The sequence below is a fragment of the Palaemon carinicauda genome, chromosome 11, assembly GCF_036898095.1.
Source record: "Palaemon carinicauda isolate YSFRI2023 chromosome 11, ASM3689809v2, whole genome shotgun sequence".
Classification (NCBI taxonomy): Eukaryota; Metazoa; Arthropoda; class Malacostraca; order Decapoda; family Palaemonidae; genus Palaemon; species Palaemon carinicauda.
The window spans coordinates 89,081,151-89,105,605 of NC_090735.1; the positions used below are offsets into that span (position 1 = coordinate 89,081,151).

A 24,455-nucleotide genomic window follows, 5' to 3' on the forward strand; every position below is an offset into this window, starting at 1 on the left:
ATGATTAGAGAAGCACTGATCTAAAAGCTCAAGATAGCAATGACTGGCGAAATCTAACGGAAACCCTTTGGCACTAGAAAAGTTTGAGGACTATGAAATGTGAAGTAGGAGATGATGAATGGAGAAGCATTGATTTAAAAGCTCAAGATAGAGCCGACTAGCAAAATCTAACGGAGGCCCTTTGGCACTAGAAAAGTTGGAAGACCCAAGCCTACATGGCAGAGGACTGTGAAGCGTGAAGTAGGAGATGATGAATGAAGAAGCATTGATTTAAAAGCTCAAGATAGAGCCGACTAGCAAAATCTAATGGATAGGCCCTTTGGCACTAGAAAAGTTAGAAGACCCAAGCCTACATGGCTGAGGACTGTGAAGCGTGAAGTAGGAGATGATGAATGGAGAAGCCTTGATTTAAAAGCTCAAGATAGAGACAACTGGCGAAATCTAACGGAGGCCCTTTGGCACTAGAAGAGTTGGAAGACCCAGGCCTACATGGCTGAGGACTGTGAAGCGTGAAGTAGGAGATGATGAATGGAGAAGTATTGATTTAAAAGCTCAGGATAGAGATAACTGGCGAAATCTAATTGAGGCCCTTTGCGTCAATAGGCGTAGGAGAAGATGATGATGATACAAACCAGAGTCTTATAAGTTTAAGTTCTCTTCTCAACCACCTTGCAAGTCATAGTGGAAGTTCAGTGGCCTGTCCGGTGGGTGGGGGCTTATCTGCCACCCTTCGGCTAACTATTGCCACATCTTTGTTTTAACAGCCTTATCCAGCTTCGCTGAAAGTGATGGTGGACCTGTTATCTATACTCAATGAATTTGGATTTGTAATTATTAAAGAAAACAAGGAAGATATTAGTTATTTAAATTTTTTACTTGAGTACCTTTTAGGAAAATATTCTGTCATACATCATCAAAGTTATGAGTCGCTTGTGCTACAGTAATATTCCTTCCTAGTTTTTTTAACTTTTTTTTCTTTTCTAACCGTTTGTTTCCTTTCTTACGACGATTGTGGTTAAATTTAATGGATAATTAGTTCATTTGAAATTACATTTGAGCTTATTACTTGCCCATATTTTGTTTTACCTTTAATTGTAATAAAGATTACTTATAGTAAAATTTGCACCCCTATCCGTGACCTATGCCTCTTAGTAAAATGAACTGTTGTAATGAATACAGTTTAAAAGAAGTTTGATTATTGCCTAGGCTGTATATCTAGACAGTGTACTGAATTTTAAAAAGAATATTGTCTGTGATTTTGAAACTAAATTAATTCAATCTTTTGTCCAGGTTTCCAATAATGGCAGGTAGTCTCTTTGCAATTGAGCGAAACTACTTCTGGGAGGTTGGAGTTTATGATGAGGGCATGGATGTATGGGGTGGAGAAAACCTTGAAATGTCTTTCCGAGTAAGTATAACACCACGTCAAAAGGAGTGAGGTTCAGTACATTATTATTATTATTTTGGAGCTAATTTGTATTTTTTTCAATTTGTCCTACCCATTCATTGGGTTATAGGTTTTGAAAGTGCAGCTTTGGTTTACAGATTTGAAAATTAGAGGCTTATTGGTGGATTTGTACAGTTCATTGTACTGAACATGTACAACTAGTCGTCCCGTATCCAAGAAAGTACTATGTACAGTACTACACTATATAAGGTCATGGGTAGTTACCATATTGGAAAAACTCATTCTTGCTTTATCAAGCTAAGGATTGACATCCATTTGTTTGGTGTTTGGGTATGTAAAGGATTTTTCAACATGAATCTTACCTTGTAGTCATCATGTTAATATAAATGAAGCAACTGACTTCCTGACCATTAAAAAAGGAATAGAAAAAATCTCTTCCCCTCCTGCATCTCCCCCTTCCCTATGATTCCATGGGAAGACCACCAACCACAGGTAGCAAGAACTCCTTACAATCTTCATCTTTACGAAGACTAGACCTCTCCATCTCGATGTCATTAGTAATGTACAAGTATTTTGAAAATATTGATACCTAGAGTATTGAGTAGGTGTAACATGGTATGTGTTTCTGATATAGAAATATGTTTGTGAGATAAATGGTATTCAAAAACATATGGTAGAATAGGTTGAGTTGGTACTTAGAGTTTATGATAAAAAGGAGGATATGGTAAGAAAGTAAATCAGGATGAATTTTACCAGGCTAGTGGATATTTGTAACAAAATGGAAATAAATGTTAAAGTATTTTGTATGTTTATTAGTTATACAAAGCTAACTCCTTTAAAACATGATGTCTTCTGCAGAGCTGGAATGGGTGTGAAATTATTAAGAATGATGAGCAATTACAGATATGATTTTGGAGAAAATTAATCACAGTACTGAATATGCTTATTCTTTGATATACAGTATGTCCAGTTAATACGTAGACTTGAAACTATTTATAAACATTAGCTTTTTTATATTTTTCAAGAATAAAATCAATGAACCAATAGTTAAAAAGTTTGAGAAAATCTGCCTTGGTAGTCCCTTTTCCTACTAGTTACAATCCAAAAGGTTGTCATTATATAAGAGGACAATTGCCTATCCTAATCATTTTTACTATACGGGCTAATTTACCAGAACCGATAGTAAATACCAATACGAGGCCCTTATTAAAAGGAGGATACTGTATACAACTTAGAAGATAATGTTGGTGATTTAGTGGAAATTATTCTTTTGCTGATTTTATATTGTAGTACATACATACACCAAGGCACTTCCCCCAATTTTGGGGGGGGGGTAGCCGACATCAAACAAATGAAAAAAGGGGACCTTTCCTCTCTACGTTCCTCCTAGCGTGATGAGGTACTTAACCGAGTTCGGCTGGTACTGCTAGGGTGCCACAGCCCACCCTTCCCCGATATCCAAAACAGATAAAGCTTCATAACGCTGAATCCCCCACTGCTGCTACCTCCGCGGTCATCCAAGACAACCGAAGGAAGCAGCAGGGCCTACTGTAGTACTGTACATATATTATGAGACATAGCGCAGGCATCTACTAATAAAGCATCCTTGTGAAAGTATTAAAGTGATTTACAGTACGTACAGTATTTACAATATTAATACAGTACTGTAACTGTAAATTAGCAATTTTAAATATTTAACTTAGCCGGTGAATATATAGCTGCAACTCTGTTGCTCGACAGACAAACTGTACAGAAAAAACTCGCCAGCGATCGCCATACAGGTTGCGGGTGTGCCCAACAGCGCCATCTGTCGGCCAGATACCAAGCTCTATGTAAACAAAGACTCAATTTTCTCTCTGTCGACGTGTCGACAAGACGCACTTTACTCGCTGTTGAAACCTGGAGTTTTTCCCATCATCTTTGGTGAAGTACTATATTCTGGTTTGAGCTTTCGCAGTGCAGGTGTTTTATCTTCATCTTAAATCTTTAACTCGTTTTGGATAGATTTAATTATGGTGACAAAGAGAGTATGGACTTTCTTTCACTTTTAAATTGCCGACCCTTCCCTTAGACGGAAGTGTGTTTAGGCTTTTAGTAATTATCTTATCACGTTATAAATTAATTATAGATTTTCCTCTATATATTTTATATCTCTCCGCCTTTATTAGGCCTCTTCGATTAACTTTCCATTTATTATAAACATATAAAAATAAATTTTAATGTTTTGTTTATATGCGACCTTTCCTGAGAGTAGGCGGTCCTAACTTGGAAACCGAAGTTAAACAACGTTGAGCCCTTTGCAATCGTAAATAGCTTTTAAAGAGCTAATGATTTAAAACCTTTTAAATGAATATTTTTAATAAATATTTTATGAAAGAATTTCTTTGAATAGTCTTTGTACTGTTTTCAAAGATGAACTAACGCTTAGATTATTTATACTACTCAGTTTGCGCTCTATCGTTACGATAGAGAGAGAGAGTATCACGGTTTCACTTTGCAGAAAGAGTAAATCGATTCTGACGTTTTGTTCATTATTCTTTCAAAGCTTAAATGTTTTAAATTCTTTTTTTAAAGGAACTTTTTAATTGAAAAACCTTTCAGTTTTTTTTTTTTCCTTTGGTCAAATAACATGTTTTTTTCAATATTTAACTTAGCCGGTGATTATATAGCTGCAACTCTGTTGCCCGACAGACAACTCTACGGTAAAAACTCGCCAGCGATCGCTACACAGGTTGCGGGTGTGCCCAACAGCGCCATCTGTCGTACAGATACCCAGTACTCAATGTAAACAAAGACTCAATTTTCTCTCTGTCGAGCTATCGACAAGACGTACTTACTCGCTGTTGCTAATCTGGAGTTTTTTCACAACTAATTGGTGAAGTACTTTATTCTAGTTTTGAGCTTTCGCTATGCAGGTGTTTTATCTTCATCTTAAATCTTGAACTCGTTTTGGATAGATTTAATTATGGTGACAAAGAGAGTATGGACTTTCTTTCACTTTTAAATGGCCGACCCTTCCCTTAGACGGAAGTGTGTTTAGGCTTTTAGTAATTATATCACGTTATAGATTTTCCTCTATATATTTTATATCTCTCCGCCTTTATTAGGCCTCTTCGATTAACTTTCCATTTATTATAAACATATAAAAATAATTTTAATGTTTTGTTTATATAGACCTTTCCTGAGAGTAGGCGGTCCTAACTTGGAAACCGAAGTTAATCAACGTTGAGCCCTTTATATCGTAATTAGCTTTTAAAGAGCTAAGGATTTAAAACTTTTTAAATGTAATATTTTATGAAAGAATTTCTTTGATAGTCTTCGTACTGTTTTCAAAGATGAACTAACGTTTAGTTTTATTTATGCTACGCAGTTGTTGACGTTCAGGACGTTCAACATGCGCTCTATCGTTACGATAGAGAGAGAGTGTATCACGGTTTCACTTTGCAGTAAGAGTAAATCGATTCTGACGTTTTGTTCATTCTTTCTTAGCTTAAATGTTTTAAATTCTATTTTAAAGGAACTTTTTATTTGAAAAACCTTTCAGTTTTTTCCTTTAGTCAAATAACATGTTTTTTTGACGAAATATAATCGGGCTCTTCTCTTAGGTGCGAAATCAAGAGAGAAAGAGAGAGAGAGATAGAGACGGAGGGAGAAAGAGGAGAGAAAACGTTCCGTTCAAGCGGGTAACGTTGTTCTCGAGTTACTCTCGTCCCTAGTCGCTGTACGGGGAGGAAGGATAAAACGTTTTAGTTTTTTATTCTCGTCCCCAGGCTATGTGCGGTGAGAGATTGAAAACGTAGTTATATGAACTAGTGTTTAGTCTCTTTCCCAGCCACTGATTTTTTTATCTTAAAATATGTTTTCTGTTTTTTGCTGGTATTAATGAGCTTGCATTATACGACTGATTTCGCAATTACTACCTTCTAATGAAGGGTAGAATTGCATGTTTCAGGTAGAAATCAGTAAAAGTTTCGATTTCAGTGAAATAAGTGCAAAACAGAAAATCGAAGTGATAAAGTGATATGCGCAAAGTGTTACAGTGTTGCGTCCGAGGGTTCGTCTGTTCGTGCCTGTCGTTCACCTAGTCCGGGACCTCTTACATGCTCCCAAGCCCAGGGGAGAAGTAATGTCAAACGACTTATGGGTTCGAGAGGCCTTGACCAACGAACAGACGTTTTCCCTCTATGGTATCGGGTGTATCTTACCAAGATCTCCCCTACCATAAGACGAGAGAGACGTTGTTTCTCCTCGTCATCCGAAGGCTTTTCGCATAAGAAACCTGTCACAAGGTTTCGAAGCCCTTAAGCGAAAGTCAGTCCTTTCAGGACAGGTCCAGCGTCCTGGTTACAACCATTAGGACAGCTCTGACCCTATGCAGTGATCGGATAACTGCTCGCCGCCTAACAAAAGCGTAACACAGACTCCGAGAGTCTTTTTTTGTAGGCAAAGTGTTGCAGTCACAGACGTTACCCTCGTCTCTTACCACAACCATTTCCGTTGATCCTTAATGGGTTGTATGGCAAGACATGCAGTATATGCTTGCCTCCCTTATGGAAGACTATTCTGCCGATTAGTCCGTTGAGTCTAGCCGTTTATCTCATCGATATCCTGGCTTTCAGCCAACCTAACGTTCCTTTTTGCTTACTGTTGACGTTGGCGTAGCTTAGTCACGTCAGTCAGGTTGTTTAGAACCACACTCGATGCGGTCTCGTGTGGTTTTTCAGCCGCATTTGGACGTTAGGCCACTTGCTGATGCTCCTGTTGCCGTTCAAGACGTTCACTAACAATCGGAGTTGACTTGTTTTGACGCTGTGCGTCAACCTCCGCATTCTACAGTTGTTTTGACTGCTCAGTCTAGGCAGTCAAAGCAGTCTCGAGTGGACGCTGTGCGTCCTCACGCACCTGTTGTGGTTGACAGTTCAGTTGTTGACAGTTCACAGACTGTCAAGCAGTTACATGACGTTGCTTTCTGGTCCGCTACTAATGCACCAGTGAGTGTGGACTCTGCTTGTAAAGCATTGCCACCACGGTAGGTCTCTCCCTTTCTTGAGACTCAGCTTTTATCGGACAAGGTTCCTGTAGATGAGGAAGTTGCTGTTCCCCCTCCTACTGATATTCCCTTGAGGACTCTGTCAGATGGAGAGGAGCCTAAAGCTGCTTAGCCTCCTATGGACTTTAATTAAATCATGATGATTTTTTTAAGGATCTTTGTCCGGATCTTTTTGTAACTGCTGCTCCTCGTTCGCCTAAACGTCAGAGCTTACACTAGGCCTAGCTACTTCGAAGCCGTTGTTTTTAAGCTAGTGCTCTCTCGCTCTCCTAGAGAGCTTTACGTTGGCTAGGCGACTGGTTTTTCACCAGGAGGAGTTTGGGGGATACAGCCTTTGCTTTCCCTTCTTTTAAACTGGTTTATAGAGCGAGAGTCTGATATGACACGAGAGAAGTTCTCGGCTTGGGAGTTCATGCCTCTGCCCTGATAGACTTCTCAATTCTCGTAGACTCTCCCTGGCGCCTGGCCAGGAGACGCTCCAAGTTGTTTACAGGTCAACTTCACAGCTGTTTTCGAGCCTTTGAAGTTTTGCTGTACAATTATGTCACGCATAACAAGGCTTTCAGGGATGGTAAACGGTACCGCCTCAGTCGCTAACCCCGTCTGTTGCCACACCTGCTCCCGTAGACCCTAAATGGGCTTTGCTGCAAGACATGCAGTCCAAGCTTGCGTCCTTGTTAGAGGACTTTAATGCGGAGAAGGTTGCTACCGAACCTTCTGGCCAACAACCTTCCAACCGGTCGGTTGTGCGCCCTGTTGACGCTGAGGTAACCTACTCGCGTCTGCCAGTTGAGGTGGTTCCTCCACCGATGCGACCCAGTGTGGGTTGCCAGCCGCACGTTGAAGTTAAGCGACGCTCGGAGGTGGTTGTTGACGTGCAGGACGTTCAACAACCAGCAGAGGTGACTTGTTTTGACGCAGTGCGTCAACCTCAGCAACCCGGTAGGGTGCTGACTGCACAACCCAGACGGTCTAGACAGTCTCGGGTTGACGCTGTGCTTCCTCGCGCACCCATGGTTGTTGACAGTTCACAGACTGTGCAGCAGTTCCATGATATTGCGTCCGGTTCCGTCACGCATCCACCAGTGCGACCGGACTCAGCGAGCCAGACGTTGCCCACTCCGTTGCCGTTTCCTCATCAGTTTTCGGATGAGGAACCCTCTGATGAGGACGTTGCTGAACAACAAGACGATCAGCCCCCAGAATAGATCAAGCCCTGCTATCCATCCAGAAGATGCTGAAGAAGGAACGCTGCTCAGTCAGGCTGTGGATGAGTCTGGTAGGGACGCTGTCATCCGTGGAACAATTTGTATCACTAGGAAGACTACACCTCCGTCCTCTTCAATACCATCTAGCTTTTCACTGGAAAAATGACAAGACGCTAGAAGCGGTCTCGATCCCGGTTTCCGAAAAGATAAAGTCTTGTCTGACTTGGTGGAAGGACAATATCAACCTAAGAGAGGGTCTTCCCCTGGCTGTTCAGACTCCCAACCACGTTCTCTTCTCGGACGCATCGGACGTGGGCTGGGGCGCGACACTAGACGGTCGGGAATGCTCAGGACTGTGGAACTCGAGTCAGAGGAGCATGCATATCAACTGCAAGGAGCTGTTGGCAGTACATCTGGCCTTGAAAAGCTTCAAGTCTCTCCTTCGAGGCAAAGTGGTGGAAGTTAACTCGGACATCACCACGGCCTTGGCGTACATCTCCAAACAAGGAGGTACCCACTCACTGACGTTGTACGAGATCACAAGGGACCTGCTCATCTGGTCAAAAGGTCAAGACATCTCCCTAGTAACGAGGTTCATCCAAGGCGACTTGAACGTCATAGCAGATTGTCTCAGTCGGAAAGGGCAAGTAATTCCAACCGAATGGACCCTCCACAAGGATGTGTGCAAGAGACTTTGGGCCACTTGGGGTAAAACCATCCATAGATCTCTTTGCAACCTCGCTGACCAAGAGGCTTCCAATCTATTGCTCTCCAGTCCCGGACCCAGCAGCAATACATATAGATGCCTTCCTCCTAGATTGGTCACATCTGGATCTCTACGCATTCCCACCGTTCAAGATTGTCAACAAGGTACTGCAGAAGTTCGCCTCTCACGAAGGGACAAGGTTGACGTTAGTTGCTTCCCTCTGGCCCGCGAGAGAATGGTTCACCGAGATACTTCGATGGTTAGTAGACGTTCCCAGTAGTCTTCCTCTAAGGGTAGACCTTCTACGTCAGCCACACGTAAAGAAGGTACTCCAAAGCCTCCACGCTCTTCGTCTGACTGCCTTCAGACTATCGAAAGACTCTCGAGAGCTAGAGGCTTTTCGAAGGAAGCAGCCAGTGCGATTGCTAGAGCAAGGAGAGCTTCTTCCATTAGAGTTTACCAATCGAAGTGGGAAGTCTTCCGAGACTGGTGCAAGTCAGTTTCTGTATCCTCGACCAGTACCTCTGTAGCTCAAATAGCTGTTTTTCTCTTATACCTGAGAAAAGGACGATCCCTTTCAGCTCCCACTATCAAGGGCTACAGAAGCATGTTGGCATCGGTCTTCCGGCATAGAGGCTTAGATCTTTCCAAACATAAAGATCTGCAAGACCTCCTTAAGTCTTTTGAGACCACCAAGGAGCGCCGTTTGGCTACCCCTGGTTGGAATTTAGACGTGGTACTAAGATTTCTCATGTCAGACAGGTTTGAGCTGCTACAATCAGCCTCCCTGAAAGATCTCACTCTAAAGACTCTTTTCCTGGTATGCTTAGCCTCAGCTAAAAGAGTCAGTGAGATTCATGCCTTCAGCAAGAACATCGGATTTTTGTCAGAAAAAGCCACCTGTTCGCTACAACTTGGTTTTCTAGCCAAAAATGTGCTGCCTTCTCGGCCTTGGCCTAAATCTTTCGATATTCCCAGCTTATCGGAGATTGTAGGCAATGAACTAGAAAGAGTCTTATGCCCTGTGAGAGCTCTTAAGTTCTATTTAAAGCGTACCAAACCTTTACGAGGCCAATCTGAAGCTATATGGTGTTCAGTTAAGAAACCATCTTTGCCTATGTCAAAGAATGCTTTATCATACTTTATCAGAATGTTAATACGAGAAGCTCATTCACATCTGAGTGAGGAAGACCGAGCTTTGCTTAAGGTGAAGACGCACGAAGTCAGAGCTGTTGCAACTTCCGTGGCCTTTAAGCAAAATAGATCTCTGCGAAGTATAATGGACGCAACCTATTGGAGAAGCAAGTCAGTGTTCGCGTCTTTTTATCTAAAGGATGTCCAGTCTCTTTACGAGGACTGCTACACACTGGGACCATTCGTAGCAGCGAGTGCAGTAGTGGGTGAGGGCTCAACCACTACAATTCCCTAATTCCATATCCTTTTAATCTTTCTCTTGAAATGTTTTTTAATGTTGTTTTTATGGGTTGTCCGGAAGGCTAAGAAGCCTTTCGCATCCTGGTTGATTTGGCGGGTGGTCAAAGTCATTTCTTGAGAGCGCCTAGATTAGGGGTTTGATGAGGTCCTGTTGTATGGGTTGCAACCCTTGATACTTCAGCTCCTAGGGGTCGATCAGCATCCTAAGAGGATCGCGAGGCTCCGTAAGGAAGACGTACTTATAAGGCAGAGTAATCGTTCAAGTCGACTTCCTTACCAGGTACCTATTTATTTTGTTTTTGTTATTTTGATAACTTCTAAAATGAAATAAAAACTCATAGCTCATAAAATGTAAACATATATTACTGGTCTCTACCCACCATCCTGGGTGTGAATCAGCTATATATTCACCGGCTAAGTTAAATATTTAAAAATGATATTTTAATTATAAAATAAATTTTTGAATATACTTACCCGGTGAATATATAAATTAAATGACCCTCCCTTCCTCCCCAATAGAGACGCAGTGGGACGAGGAGAAAATTCAGTCTTTGTTTACATAGAGCTTGGTATCTGGCCGACAGATGGCGCTGTTGGGCACACCCGCAACCTGTATGGCGATCGCTGGCGAGTTTTTTCTGTACAGTTTGTCTGTCGAGCAACAGAGTTGCAGCTATATATTCACCGGGTAAGTATATTCAAAAATTTATTTTATAATTAAAATATCATAATTACAATTCTTTTATTTTGTATCTTCTTAGATATTGTGACTATGTATTGTTAAGCATAAATAGTAGGGGGGATGAAAAGTTTTTAAGATATATTGGTTCATTGAATTAAAAGTTCCTAAATCATTAAGAAAGATGGGGTCAGTGACATTACTGCTTATGTATTTCTGCTATAGATTTTGTCTTTAGTAAAACAATGGATAAACTATAGGCTTTGAATGTGTAGGCTTTGCAGTGAATATTTAATTTTATTGAATTTAAAAAGTTATATAGCCTTAAAAGATGGTAAGGCTATGTCAAATTTTATCAGAATCTCAGATAGAATGTTTCAGGACAGGAGATGCATTTCCCAGTTCCTTGTCTACTCTTTGTAAACCAAGAATTCAGCTGTAGATATTTAATTTGATTGAATTTAACTAGTTTTAGTACCTTAAATAAAGTCAATGATAAGAATTGACACCGACCATTGTCTTAAACAATTGGTATCTGAGATACAGAAGGGTCAGTATAGCATATGTATTACCCAATTCTTTGACTACGGGGTACCCCAAAGCCAAAGCAAAGTCCCTCAAAAAGAAGGCAATCATGCTTATCTCATATAGATGGAAAAATAAGCTTATTTATTGAAAAAAAAGAAGGTTTATTGAGGTAAATAGAATTTCAATTATAAGATATATTATTTGAATACTTATTGTGGTTCACCTAATCCCCACCTCACTGATTAGTGATGTCAAAATGTTTTTTGAGTTTGAGGTCCATTTCAAATATGAAGTATATCCATTATTATTATTATAATCATTAGTATTATTATTATGATTATTATTATTATTTTTTTTTTTCCTCTATCAGTCTTTTCAACTTAGTGGTATTTATAGTGTAGGGTTCCAGGTTGCATCCTGCCCCCTTAGGAGTCCATCACTTTTCTTATTATGTGCACCGTTTCTAGGATCACACTCTTCTACGTGAGTCCTGGAGCTACTTCTAGATGCCTTTATTCCATAACTGGAATACAAACCACGCTACTTAATAGGGGTATTACTTTCGGTGCAGCTGAAATGACGAGCCATTAAAATTTAACGAGGGTTTACTACCCACACCGCTAGTTAGCGGGGGTAGGGGAGGGTAGCTTGCTACCCCCCCCCCCCCCTCACACACACACCTGTGCTTGAGCTCACTTCACTTTTGGCTCGGAGCGAGAACGGTTGTTTCCTCTCTCTCTCCTCGCCTATTTTGGACTGCCATTAATTTTTGTCTTTTTACTTACTTTTTCTTATACAGTGAACCCTCGTTTATCGCGGTGGATAGGTTCCAGACCCGGCCGCAATAGGTGAAAATCCGTGAAGTAGTGACATCATATTTACCTATTTATTTAACACGTATATTCGGACTTTTAAAACCTTCCCTTGTACGTAGTACTGTTAACAAACTACCCTTTAATGTACAGAACACTTAATGCATGTACTACAGTACCCTAAACTAAAACAGGCATAAATATTAAAGGCGATTTTATATCATGCGTTTCCTAAACGCTAAAAAGCACGATAAAAAATGGCAACCAATGTTTTGTTTACGTTCATCTCTGATCATAATAAAGAAACAAACTCATTTAGTGTACACATATATGTATAGGTTAGTTTTTTGCATCGATTATATTGATTATACAGTATGTTGATTTTGTTATTACCAATGTTTTACTTAATTTTTCTTAGGACTTCCAAATGAAATGTTTTTCTTTATGACGCCGCCTTAAACGACGGCGTCATAAAGTACTGTACGCTCAGTAAAACCAACCACGCTCAGAACAAAGAAGGCATTTAACGCGCATGATGAAAGTGATAAATAATGATATTTACAGTAAAAGCTTTTAGAAAATATGTTATTACAAATATTATTTACCGTATCTATATAAAATCATAAAGTACATATTGTACGTAGCAAAGCAGGAAAACAATTTACGAGAGAGAGAGAGAGAGAGAGAGAGAGAGAGAGAGAGGAGAGAGAGAGAGAGAGAGAGAGAGAGAGAGAGAGAGAGAGAGAGAGAGAGAGAGAGAGAGAGAGATATTGTTTTATGTACGTACTGTAAATGTAAATTTTAAACAAAAAAAATATGATAGGTTACAACATGTAGACTTTTAAAACCTTCCCTTTAACTTAATGCATACAGTACTAAACTATAAAACAGGCACAAATATTAAAATGTTAGAATATTAAAGTAAAAATTAAAGATTGTTACTGTACTCACCACGAAAGAAGTTCAAGATTTCGAGTCACCATTCTGGATCAGATGACCCAAAACCTTCTCCTTCTTGCCAGTAAAGAATCGAGGAGTTATCTTTGGGAACAGCTGCAGTTTGTCCTCACGTGCAGCCGGGTTGGGAGCACAAGAAGGACACGGGGGAGAGTCACCAGTATACCTCTTCAGCTCGGACTCAAGGACATTCATCTCGACCTGAATCCAGACCCTCTCCCGTCAAGTCGCCCTACAGCACGATGTCGGATACATCGCAACGTCCTACGCCTTCGAGTAATTCTACTCTGTGACGCAGGTGCTACAAGCTGGAGTCTGGAAGCGTCTAATGACCTTCGCAGCCCGCTTCCTGCAGGACGTGAACCACAGGAGTATCGATACGTTTTTATCGCTCTGTGGTGGCTACACACCAGCTGGTCTAACCTCAGGCTCCTTTTTGGACAGGTAGCAGAAGGTTGAGGGCATTGTTATCAGGTTTTAGTCTGCATGAACGAAAGAAGTACTGTATGTCTGGCCCTTACTTCTTTCTTCATCATCCCCTCTACTGGGAAGCAGCATCCTAGTCTCTGCATAGCTGACCTCAAACCTCTGCAGGTAAACCATGCTTCCTTGTGTTCAGAGTATTGAGTCAATACTGTCGTGTCCCCCATACCCTGACGAGGTGGTATTGGGAACGTCCTAACCCAGAGTTCCTTCTGGAACTTCAGGTCAACTGCCTAGGATGGGTCACACTTCTTCCTTCACACACAAGCTTATGTAGGCCACACGGTTCCTTGCGGAGCAAGGAACTTGTGAGGCGCAGGGACTCCTTTTCTCGAGTGCGACTCACTCGGATTCTGAGTTCCCGGGTAAAGCCAAAGCCAGTATGGCTGGGGACTTTCCACCCTTCCTAAGGGGTAAGTCACCCAATGTAAATAGCGTGGTTTGTATTTCGGTTACGGAACAAATGACAAATTCAAAGATAATTTGTATTTTTCCTAACCATACAAACCTTAGCTATTTACATATATTTGCCCGCCAGCCCTGTCCCCCAAGACAAGTCCTACCTCTAAGTGAAAGTGAAGCAGTTCACCGGTGTTTGAGGGGGGGAGGGGTAGCTAGCTACCACTCCCCTACCCCCCTGCTAACTAGCGCGGGGGTAATACACCCTCGTTAAATTCTAATGGCTCGCCATTTCAGCTACGCTAAAAGGTAAACCCAATGTAAATAGCTAAGGTTTGTATGATTAGGAAAAATACAAATTATCTTCGAATTTGTCATATTATTATACTATTAGCAAAACATTCAATATTGCTTTGCTTTTATCAGTCAGCTGACTTTGTCCTTTTAATTTTTCCCTTTAACTCTGGGTTGAAGAATTATTTTTCTTTTCTTTTCTTTTATGTGTGATATGGCCTCTACTTCTCGCCAAGTATCTTTAAACAGTAGATATATATAAAGTGAAACTTCATTAAAAAAAAAAAATGAGGGAAAGAAATCGACAAGCCATGTGTTCATGTGGAATACAATAAGTATATGAGGGAAGTTGATAAGTTTGATCAACTATGCTCAATATATGACTACAAAAGAAAGTCAGAAATGATACCAACCAATTTGGCATTATATCATTGAAGCAGCATTAGTAGACTCGAACATATGCTACAACATTCAGAATCCCACTGCTAATTTGGATCAGAAAAAAATTCAGGGAAAAAATTATTAACACTATGTTAGAAGGGTATAAGCGGAGCAAAAGTCAAAGAAAGGGTAGGTTTTCAAATGCAATGGAATCTAGACTAACTGAAAGGCATTTTCCAGCTCAATATGTTGACAAAAACTACAAACCCCAATGTATCATATGCTCTATCTTGCCAAAGAATCGCTTGATGAAAGGTAAAGGCAAATGTAAAAGAAAGCAAACAACTTATTAATGTGTTAATAGGATGTTTCTATTAACCATAATAATTACCTGGAACGTAGATGAAGAATTGTTGGTAATTATTTCTCAGCTGATCCCATCTTTGGTCGTCAATTTTTCTTGGTGGGATTTAATGATACGTTGGTATTCTTAAAATACACTTGTTCCGTAACCGAAATACAAACCACGCTATTTACATAGGGTTTACCTTTTAGCGCAGCTGAAATGACGAGCCAATAGTTTTAACGAGGGTTAATTACCCCCGAGCTAGTTAGCGGGGGGTGGGGAAGGGTAGCTTGCTACTCCTCCCCCCTCCACACACCGGTGACTTGCTCCACTTCACTTTTGGCTCTGCGGTGATCAGACGTGTCTGCTCATCGTCCTCATGACAGCCTTTAATTTTCTGTTTTTTCTTTTCAGCGTGTGTGTTGGTTGGAAGTTGACCTTCATTATTATTTCTTTACAATGCGTACTTGCCCTGGAGTTGCCGGTCGTCCTTGTGGGACTTTCATGTCGGACGTAACTACAGATCCGCACACCCTTTGCCCTCAATGTCGGGGTCGACGTTGTGACCGGGAGAACATGTGCCGTGAGTGCAGGGAGTGGTCTGCCTCCCAGTGGGAGAGGTTTGGCCGTCGGCGTAAGAAGAAGTCCAAGAGAGACCGTTCTCCTTCGGGGTTAGCCTTGAAGGAGGAAGGTTCTCGGGACTCTTCTTCCGCTGTTCAAACCTTTCTTATGGGGACACATAAGAAAGTATACTAAAGCCCCTAGGCTAGTACCCTAGGAGCATTGAGAATCGTTCACCAAAACTCTTGTATACTATCTTGGAAGAGGAAAACATAAGGCAGTAATATCATAAATGTGTAAAATATTGCCTGAGCCTCAATAAAACTTTACCAGGAAGGATATAATATGCATGAAGTGTGTAGGTGCCTAGGCTAGGAAGCCTAGCACTCGTGAGGCTCGATATAAATAGCCAAATCCACGACAACAATGACATAATATAAGAATCCCGAGCTAAAATTCTAAATAGCTAAAGTTATTAAAGCAAATAATGCCGGGAAGGGTTGTTCTGGCTAACTAGATTTACAGAAAGAACGACCGCGTCCATGACGCCATCCGGCTGCCAACAGCTCTTGTTACGTTAATTACGATCTCAATCGAAAAGCAAAACTGGCAGGAGCTTACATTTACACAATTCAAAGATATTACTTAACTTTCCAGAAGCTGATGAGGCTGGTGAAGACATCATAGCGACAAATAACTCCAAAATAGCGAGAGCTAACACAGGATAACACCGGTCAACGAAGCTACGAGAGAAAGAATGGCTTGGTGGCGCCTCGCAGAGGCGATTCGGCGCACTATTTACAGTACAGTAGGAGTGTCGAGAGAGTTGTCTCTTTAACGACTCTCCTTATTCTTGGCACTCTTTCCCCTCGAAGCGAAAGTGCTATTGGGGGTGTAGATAGCCATGAGACGTGACAAGAATACGTCCTCTGATATTACGCGATATCCCTTTTTAAAATTTTAAGGGATATTTGCTCCAGGAGTTAGAATTCTGGATACCTTTGGTAAATTCTCTGGGATATATCACTATAGTCAAACAAAACTAATCCTCAATAACTACAATAGCAATGCCCAAAATTCTCTAGTTTTATTCTGTACCTGTCAACCTACAACAAGGGACATCAAAACTCTAAAGCAGGCCATACACGCAGAGGATTGGTGCGCTGATCTGATCAGGATTGGCGCGTCCTTAATGTGTACAGGGGTAAACAGGACAAACCCGGTGCGACTAGCCTGTCCTCCCTGGCCGGACAAGCCAATCTCGTCGCGATTGGCAGTATGGCCAGCCAATCTTGTGCGTTTGTGGGCACGGTCTAGCATGCTGGCGGGGTTTACTCACCTATTTTGACACACAGTATTCCATACTTCATCCCTTGATCAGACCACTTTATATTTTATAAAGATAAACTGACTGTATTGTAATATTATGCATTTCATTGCTCTTTATTTTAGGTGTTCCTCTCACATTTCATTCACCAAGTTATTATTTCCTTAAATTTTGTCTCCTTTTTCATGGTATATTTTATCTTTAAAACCACACAGTATTCTCCTTTATTCGTGCAATAGTATCTTGTATTCTGATAATAAACAAATACTGAAACAAAAGGAAAAAAAATAATATTCCGATTAAGCTTTATGAATTCTCTTCATAGGAAAAAACGAAGGTGTAAACTATGAATAAAGGATAAATTAAGTAGCTACTGACAATTCTAATAACTTATGTATATCTCTCTCACATTTTCTCTCTGCCTATATAAACGCAATCGTTTTCAAATTTCTATAAATTAACACGAAAATAAGTACGCCTAATTAAAATTGCAGTAGTGCTTCAACATGAAATAATCTTCAGAAAAGTCTAAAAATCCAATTAGTATATTCCTCCCAGGAGACACTTGGCCTCTCGGATTAATGGAGATAAAAGGAAAAGGTAATCCTATGATGACTTCAAGAGAAATAAGTACATTAACGCCATAGCGAACAAATGCCACCACGTAGAAGCCGACAAAGAATGTCTATCATGTTCCTTCATATAATTATTTCAAGTCAGATTTCATAGATTTATATTATATAAAAAATAAAGAAAGTAAACATTACCAGAATTTGACATTTTCAAAATTAGATGTAGGCTACCAATTGTACTTGATACCCGGTAACGTAACAAATTTAGTTAATAAGTACCAAAAACGTAACCATGAGGGCCTATCCTGGGTACTTATCCTGGGTGCCCAATCCTCTTGAACTAAGCAGGCTAGTCCGTAGCATGTGTGGGCATCTCAACGACCAAGTACAGAAGGTCTCTCTCTCTCTCTCTCTCTCTCTCTCTCTCTCTCTCTCTCTCTCTCTCTCTCTCTCTCTCTCTCTCTCTCTCTCTCATTATTATTATTATTATTATTATTATAATTATTATTATTTGCCAAGCTACAACCCTAGTTGGAAAAGCAAGATGCTATAAGCCCAAGGGCTCCAACTGGAAAAAATAGCCCAGTGAGGAAAGTAAAGAAGGAAATAAATGATGAGAACAAATTAACAATAAATCATTCTACAAACAGTAACATCGTCAAAACAGATATGTATTATATAGAATATAAAAAGACTTATGTCAGCCTGTTCAACATAAAAACATTTGCTGCAACTTTGAACTTTTGAAGTTCTACTGATTCAACTACCCGATTAGGAAAGTCATTCCACAACTTGGCCACAGCTGGAATAAAACTTCTAGAATACTGTATAGTATTGAGCTCCATGATGGAGAAGACCTGTCTATTAGAATTAACTGCCTGCCTAGTATTATGAAGAGGATGGAATTGTCCAGTAAGATCTGAATGTAAAAGATGGTCAGAATTATGAAAAATCTTATGCAACATGCATAATGAACTAATTGAGTGATGGTGCTAAAGATTAATATCTAGATCTGGAATAGGAAATTTAATAGACCGTAAGTTTCTGTCCAACAAATTGAGATGAGAATCAGCAGCTGAAGAACAAACAGGAGAACATTACTTGAAAGAAGGTAGAATAAACGAATTAAAGCACTTCTTCAGAATAGATTGATCACCGAAAATTTTGAAAGACTTTCTCAATAAGCCAATTTTTTGTGCAATTGAAGAAGACACAGACCTAATGTGTTTCTCAAAAGTAAATTTGCTGTCGAGAATCACACCTAAAATTTTAAAAGTCATACAAAGTTAAAGAAACATTATCAATACTGAGATCTGGACGTTGAGGAGCCACTGTCCTTGACCCACTTACAATCATACTTTGAGTTTTGTTAGGATTCAACTTCATACCCCATAATTTGCACCATGCACTAATTTTAGCTAGATCTCTATTAAGGGATTCAGCAACCCCAGATCTACATTCAGGGGAAGGAATTGATGTAAAGAGAGTAGCATCATCTGCATATGCAACAAGCTTGTTTTCTAGGCCAAACCACATGTCATGTTTATATAGTATGAAAAGTAATTGCCCAAGAACACTACCCTGTGGAACACCATATATCACATTCCTATACTCAACATGGTGCCTATCAACAACAACTCTTTGAGATCTATTACTTAAAAAATCAACAATAATGCTAAGAAATGACCCACCCACTCCCAACTGTTTAAGTTTGAAAACAAGGGCCTCATGATTAACACGTTCAAAGGCAGCACTAAAATCAAGGCCAATCATACGAACTTCCTGACCACAATCAAGAGATTTTTTTTACAGCATTGGAGATTGTAAGAAGGGCATCACATGCCCCAAGGCCTATAGGAAAACCAAATTGCAAACCTGGGATAAGATGATTACCTTCAGCAAACCTATTACTGTAAGACGTTTTGCCAGAAGACATTAAAAAACCTTAGATAATAAGGGAGTTATGGAAATTGGGCGGTAATCAATTGGACTTGAGCTACCACAAACACATGTACATAGAGGAGTAACATAACTAATTCTCCAACAAGTGCTAAAACAGATATATTTGGAGCTAAGACATCTGCAGTCTTTATAAAAAACAAAGGAAAATTACCATTTGGGTCTACACCTCCATAAGCATCAAGGTCCATCAACAGAGCTTTAATTTCATGAGATAGAAAAGCTAAACTAGTTAGTTTAGCCTCAGGAAAACAGGAATGAGGAAGTTCAAGTTTTTCATTGCTCTGTTTACTGTCACGGGCCGAGAGAGGGTTGTGAACTCAAAGGCAGGATGCAATCAACTGAGTTGTTTATTAAGGAACACTCTCCTTTATATACAAAACCTCAAGGCAACAGGACATGACATGTTCGAGAGACAGACAATGTTACAGAGCAAAATGGAGACATGATCATTCAGGTTCTTTTTAGTGCGAGGGAAGAGCACAGATACAAGCATAACATATACAAAATAATTATGTACAATTGTGTGACACACAGTTGGTACATGGCTCCCCCCCTAAAAATGACATACTGTTCATGTTAAATAGGGCGCCCTGATCTAGAGAGGCGAACTGTAGGCGGGTCATCTGGCAGAAGATAAGCAGGTTTTAGATGATCAATGGAGACCCAGTCTTCTTTGCCCCGAATGTTTAGTAGGAATGCTTTCGGACTGCGTCGGATCACAAGGAAAGGGCCCGTGTAAGGGTGCGTTAGTGGTGGCTTGCTAGTTTCGTTGTGCAGGAAGACGTGCGTTGCAGAGTGCAAGTCCGTTGGTGTGTGATGCTTCGCTGGAGGCTTGCAAGTCTGGCGGCACGGAGTAAATTTTCCCATGACGTGACGTATGCGCTGGAGATCGTCGGAGGAGGTTGTAGAAGGAAAAAATTCGGCTGGGACGACCAACGGGTCGCCATACACCATTTCAGCTGCCGAGACGTCAAGGGCGTCTTTAGGAGTGGTCCTTAGTCCCAGGAGGACCCAGCGAAGCTGAGTGAACCAGTTGCAATCCTTGCAGCGGGACATCAAAGCTGCTTTGAGGGTGCGATGAAAACGTTCAACCATTCCATTGGCAGCGGGGTTGTAGGCCGTTGTCTGATGTAGGGTGATGCCCAGGAGATTCGCTAATGACGTCCACAATTGAGAGGTGAAAGTGGTTCCCCTGTCAGAAGTAATATGCTCAGGGATACAGAATCTTTTAAATCCATCCAGAGAGTAAGGAATGGCTTCAGGCCAACGAGTGGAGCGGTCGATGACGGTAAACAGGTAACGATGTCCTTGTGATGTGGGTAGGGGGCCTACAACGTCGACGTGAATGTGTGCGAAACGACGCTGAGGTTGAGGAAAGGTGCCCACTCCTGAATCCGTGTGTCGATGTACTTTGGAAGTTTGGCAAGAAGTACAGGCGCGGACCCAATCCTTAGCATCCTTAGAAATGCCGGGCCAAATGAACTTTGCCTTTAGCAGCTGTGCAGTAGAACGGCACGAGGGATGTGAAAGGCCGTGAATGAAATCAAACACCTGTTGGCGCATGGGAGCAGGAATCCAAGGTTGTGGTCTACCAGTACTGACGTCACAGAGGAGGATGGTGTTGGAGTCTTCGAGGGGTAAGTCTTCCCAACGGAGGGACGTGCAGGATGTCCTACAAGCTTGATACTCTGGAACCTGTCGTTGGGCTTCAGCCAGGGCGTTGTAATCCAATCCCAGTTGAACGGCAGCCAATGTGTTTCTTGACAGGGCATCGGCAACGGGATACATTTTCCCAGGGAGGTATTGAAGGGTGCAATTGTATTCTGCCACGGCGGAGAGATGTCGGCGTTGACGGGCGGACCAGGCGTCAGACTGTCGAGTGAAGGCGTGCACCAGAGGCATGTGGTCTGTGCGAATGACGAAGGACATACCTTCTAAGAAATGGCGAAAGTGACGGACAGCCAAGTGCACCGCCAGCAATTCTCGATCGAAGGTAGAATAACCCGATTCTGCCTTGGACAGTTTTCTGCTGAAGAAGGCCAATGGGCGGGGCGAGCCTTTGACCACCTGCTCGAGTACTGCACCAATAGCGACGTCGCTGGCATCGGTGGAGAGAAGGAGAGGGGCGTGTGGGATAGGAAAAGTGAGAGCCGCAGCAGTTGATAGGGCCTTCTTTGCATTGCAGAAGGCTGCTTCTTGAAGGGGACCCCACTTCAGGTCCTTTGGCTTGCCCTTGAGGGAGGCGTAGAGGGGAGCAAGAGTGGCAGCAATGGCTGGCAGAAAACGGTAATAATAGTTGATCATGCCCAAGAATTCATGCAGAGCTTTGACGGTTGAGGGCGCGGGGAAGTTTTGAACGGCTGCTACCTTCTCAGGGAGGGGATGGACTCCTTCAGGAGTGATACGGTGCCCTAAGAACGACACTTCGTTGGCGCCAAAGGTACACTTGTCGTACCGGACTACAAGGCCGTTTTGTTGCAGGCGGTCGAGCACGATGCGCAGGTGACGGAGGTGATCCTCTTTTGAGGAGGAGAACACAAGTATGTCGTCCACATAACATACACAGAAAGGGAGGTCCCCTAAGATGCCATCCATGAGACGTTGAAACGTTGCCCCAGCATTACGAAGGCCAAAACAGGAGTAATTGAAGGTGTATGTACCAAACGGAGTGGTGATGGCGGTCTTGGGATGTCTTCTGGGTTCATAGGCACCTGATAATACCCCTTCAGGAGGTCGAGCGTAGAGAAAACCTTCGCTTTGTGCAGGTAGGAGGTCATGTCGGCAATGTTTGGGAGGGGGTAGTGATCCGGTTCTGTTTGCATGTTCAGGCGCCTGTAATCCCCGCACGGACGGAGGGAGCCGTCTTTCTTCAGAACGATGTGTAAGGGTGACGACCATGGGCTGAGGCCTTTTGGCAAAGGCCCATTTCCTCCATTTCGGCGAACGTCTGTTTGGCGGCTGCCAATCGTTCCGGTGCCAGACGTCTGAATTTTGCGAAGACTGGGGTTCCTGTCGTCTTGATATGGTGATAAATACCGTGCTTGGCAGGAACCGTGGGCGTTTGGCAAAGTTCTGGACAGAAAACTTCCGGGTACGACGTGAGGAGGTGGGCGTAGGCATCCGTGGGTGCGCTGATGTGGAGAGCGAGGGTAGACGGGGCGGGTTGAAGAGGCGTCGACAAGTACGAGTCTGCGTTGACCAATCGTCGGTGGGCGACATTGACCAGAAGGTGGAAATGAGAGAGGAAATCCGCACCGAGGATTGGCATTGTGACGTCAGCAACGAGAAACTTCCAATTGAATTTACCGTTTCCGAACGATAATGTGAGGTTCTCGTAACCGTAGGTGGGTATCGCAGATCTGTTGGCAGCTACCAACCGGACGTCGGCAGATGTAGACAGGCTACGTCGTGCCTTGAAGAGTTTCCTTGGCAAAAGAGAACGACAAGCACCCGTGTCTACCAAAAATCGCACGCCCGTTCCTGCATCCTGTAAAAAGAAAAGATTAGAAACACGGGAGGCCACCGCCACAAGCGATGGCCTACTTACACGTTTTTTGGCCACTGACAATCCTTGGCACATTTCTTCGCGGTTGCCCCGAATCTGAAGTGGTAGTAGCAAAACTGCGGCGGATGGGAGGTAGTAAGTGGCTGTAGAAGTCGTTCGTTGGGGCGCGAGCGATTGGTGGGTGGTGGGCGGCTTTGTCGCTGCTTCGACACGTCACGGGGTAGGCGTATATGTCCTATGGCATTCATGTCAGCTTCGGTTGACGTTGAATAGACATCCTCTTCGTCAGGGGTGGAGGCGTTGATGGAGGTCTTGAAGTGGCTGTCCATAAGGGCGTCGGCTTTGGTCATCAAGTCCTTTATGGGTAAACTATCGACATCGGGTATGGCAGCGCGTACAGGGTCGGGTAAACGGCATATCCAAAGGGCACGAAGTAGGTTCACCTCACGAGGAGAGCCGTCTGCGGCAGGTTGAAGGCGAGCGATACTGGTCATTTCCCTGAGGGCAAGCGAAGCCCTTTGGTCCCCCAACGGTTGTTGCGAGAGTTGAAAAAGCTTTGCTATACGGGCGGCTGGCGACGGCGAGTACTGCTGCAGAAGGTATGTTTTGAGGGCGTCATACGCTATTGGGGTGTCTCCTTGTTCACAAAGCCAGTCGGATATTTCTGGGAAGGTGTCCTCGGGTATCGCCGCGAGAACATAATCCGCTTTGGTGGTTGAGCGAGTCACGCCCCTGATACGAAACTGGACTGCTGCGCGTTGAAACCAAGCAAACGCCTCTCCGTTGGCAAACGATGAAAGTTTGAATGGAGCGGCCGCAGCACTAACTGCCGTAGAGTCCTCCATAGTACCAACGATGAAGGGGCGAGGGGGTGGGGGTGGAAGGCGGTGGGAGCGAGTCGACTTCCGGGGTCACCAATGTCACGGGCCGAGAGAGGGTTGTGAACTCAAAGGCAGGATGCAATCAACTGAGTTGTTTATTAAGGAACACTCTCCTTTATATACAAAACCTCAAGGCAACAGGACATGACATGTTCGAGAGACAGACAATGTTACAGAGCAAAACGGAGACATGATCATTCAGGTTCTTTTTAGTGCGAGGGAAGAGCGCAGATACAAGCATAACATATACAAAATAATTATGTACAATTGTGTGACATACTGTCAAAAACATAAACCAAAAAGGTTGCCTTTTCCTTTGGACAGTAAGTGACTGGGACATCTGGTTTAAGTAAAGGAGGAACTGTTGCATCTACACCAAAGAGTGCAGCTGATTTAATGGTAGACCACCATTTATTTTCCTGAGTTGTACCAGAAAGGGTTCCTTTTATTGTTAAATTATATTCCTTTTCGGTTGAAGCATAAATTCTCAGAGCAAAAGCTCTAAGCTGAGTATACTTATTCCAGGTCAAATCTGATCTGTTACCCTTCCAAAGATGATAGGCCAGGCCTCCTGTTTCTCCAAATAAGCACGTCTACAATCATCATTGAACCACGGTTTGTCCTTCACTCAGTACCTTAGCACATGAGAAGGGATACGCCTATCAATTATGTTAACTAGATTCTCACATTCAAAGGGACCATAGGATCAACACTACTATATAATTGTGACCAATTCAAGCACATAAGATCATGCAAAATACTCTTCCAGTTTGCTTGAGATTCCATATGAATTGTACAAGAGTATGATACATCAGGGATAGGCTGCTGAGTCTTCACTACTAATGAAATCAAGGCATGATCAGATGTCCGACTGGAGGACCAACCTTACGAGTTATAATGCCAGGGGAGTCAGTGCATACGAGGTCCATTGCATGCTTTCCCTAAGCTCGCCTTCCTGTCAA

At 42.4% G+C, this 24,455-nt stretch overlaps 1 protein-coding gene across 4 annotated transcripts in view; it reads left to right on the plus strand.

Moving 5' to 3' along the window:
• Positions 1 to 24,455, plus strand: part of LOC137649722 (uncharacterized) — a 211,772-nt gene that overhangs the window by 163,304 nt on the left and 24,013 nt on the right. For all 4 annotated transcript variants that reach the window (XM_068382680.1, XM_068382678.1, XM_068382677.1 and 1 more), the window contains one exon: positions 1,291 to 1,408. In XM_068382680.1, coding sequence (XP_068238781.1) covers positions 1,356 to 1,408 — 53 coding nt within the window. In that variant the 5' untranslated portion in view covers positions 1,291 to 1,355. The remainder of the gene's footprint in view (positions 1 to 1,290; positions 1,409 to 24,455) is intronic.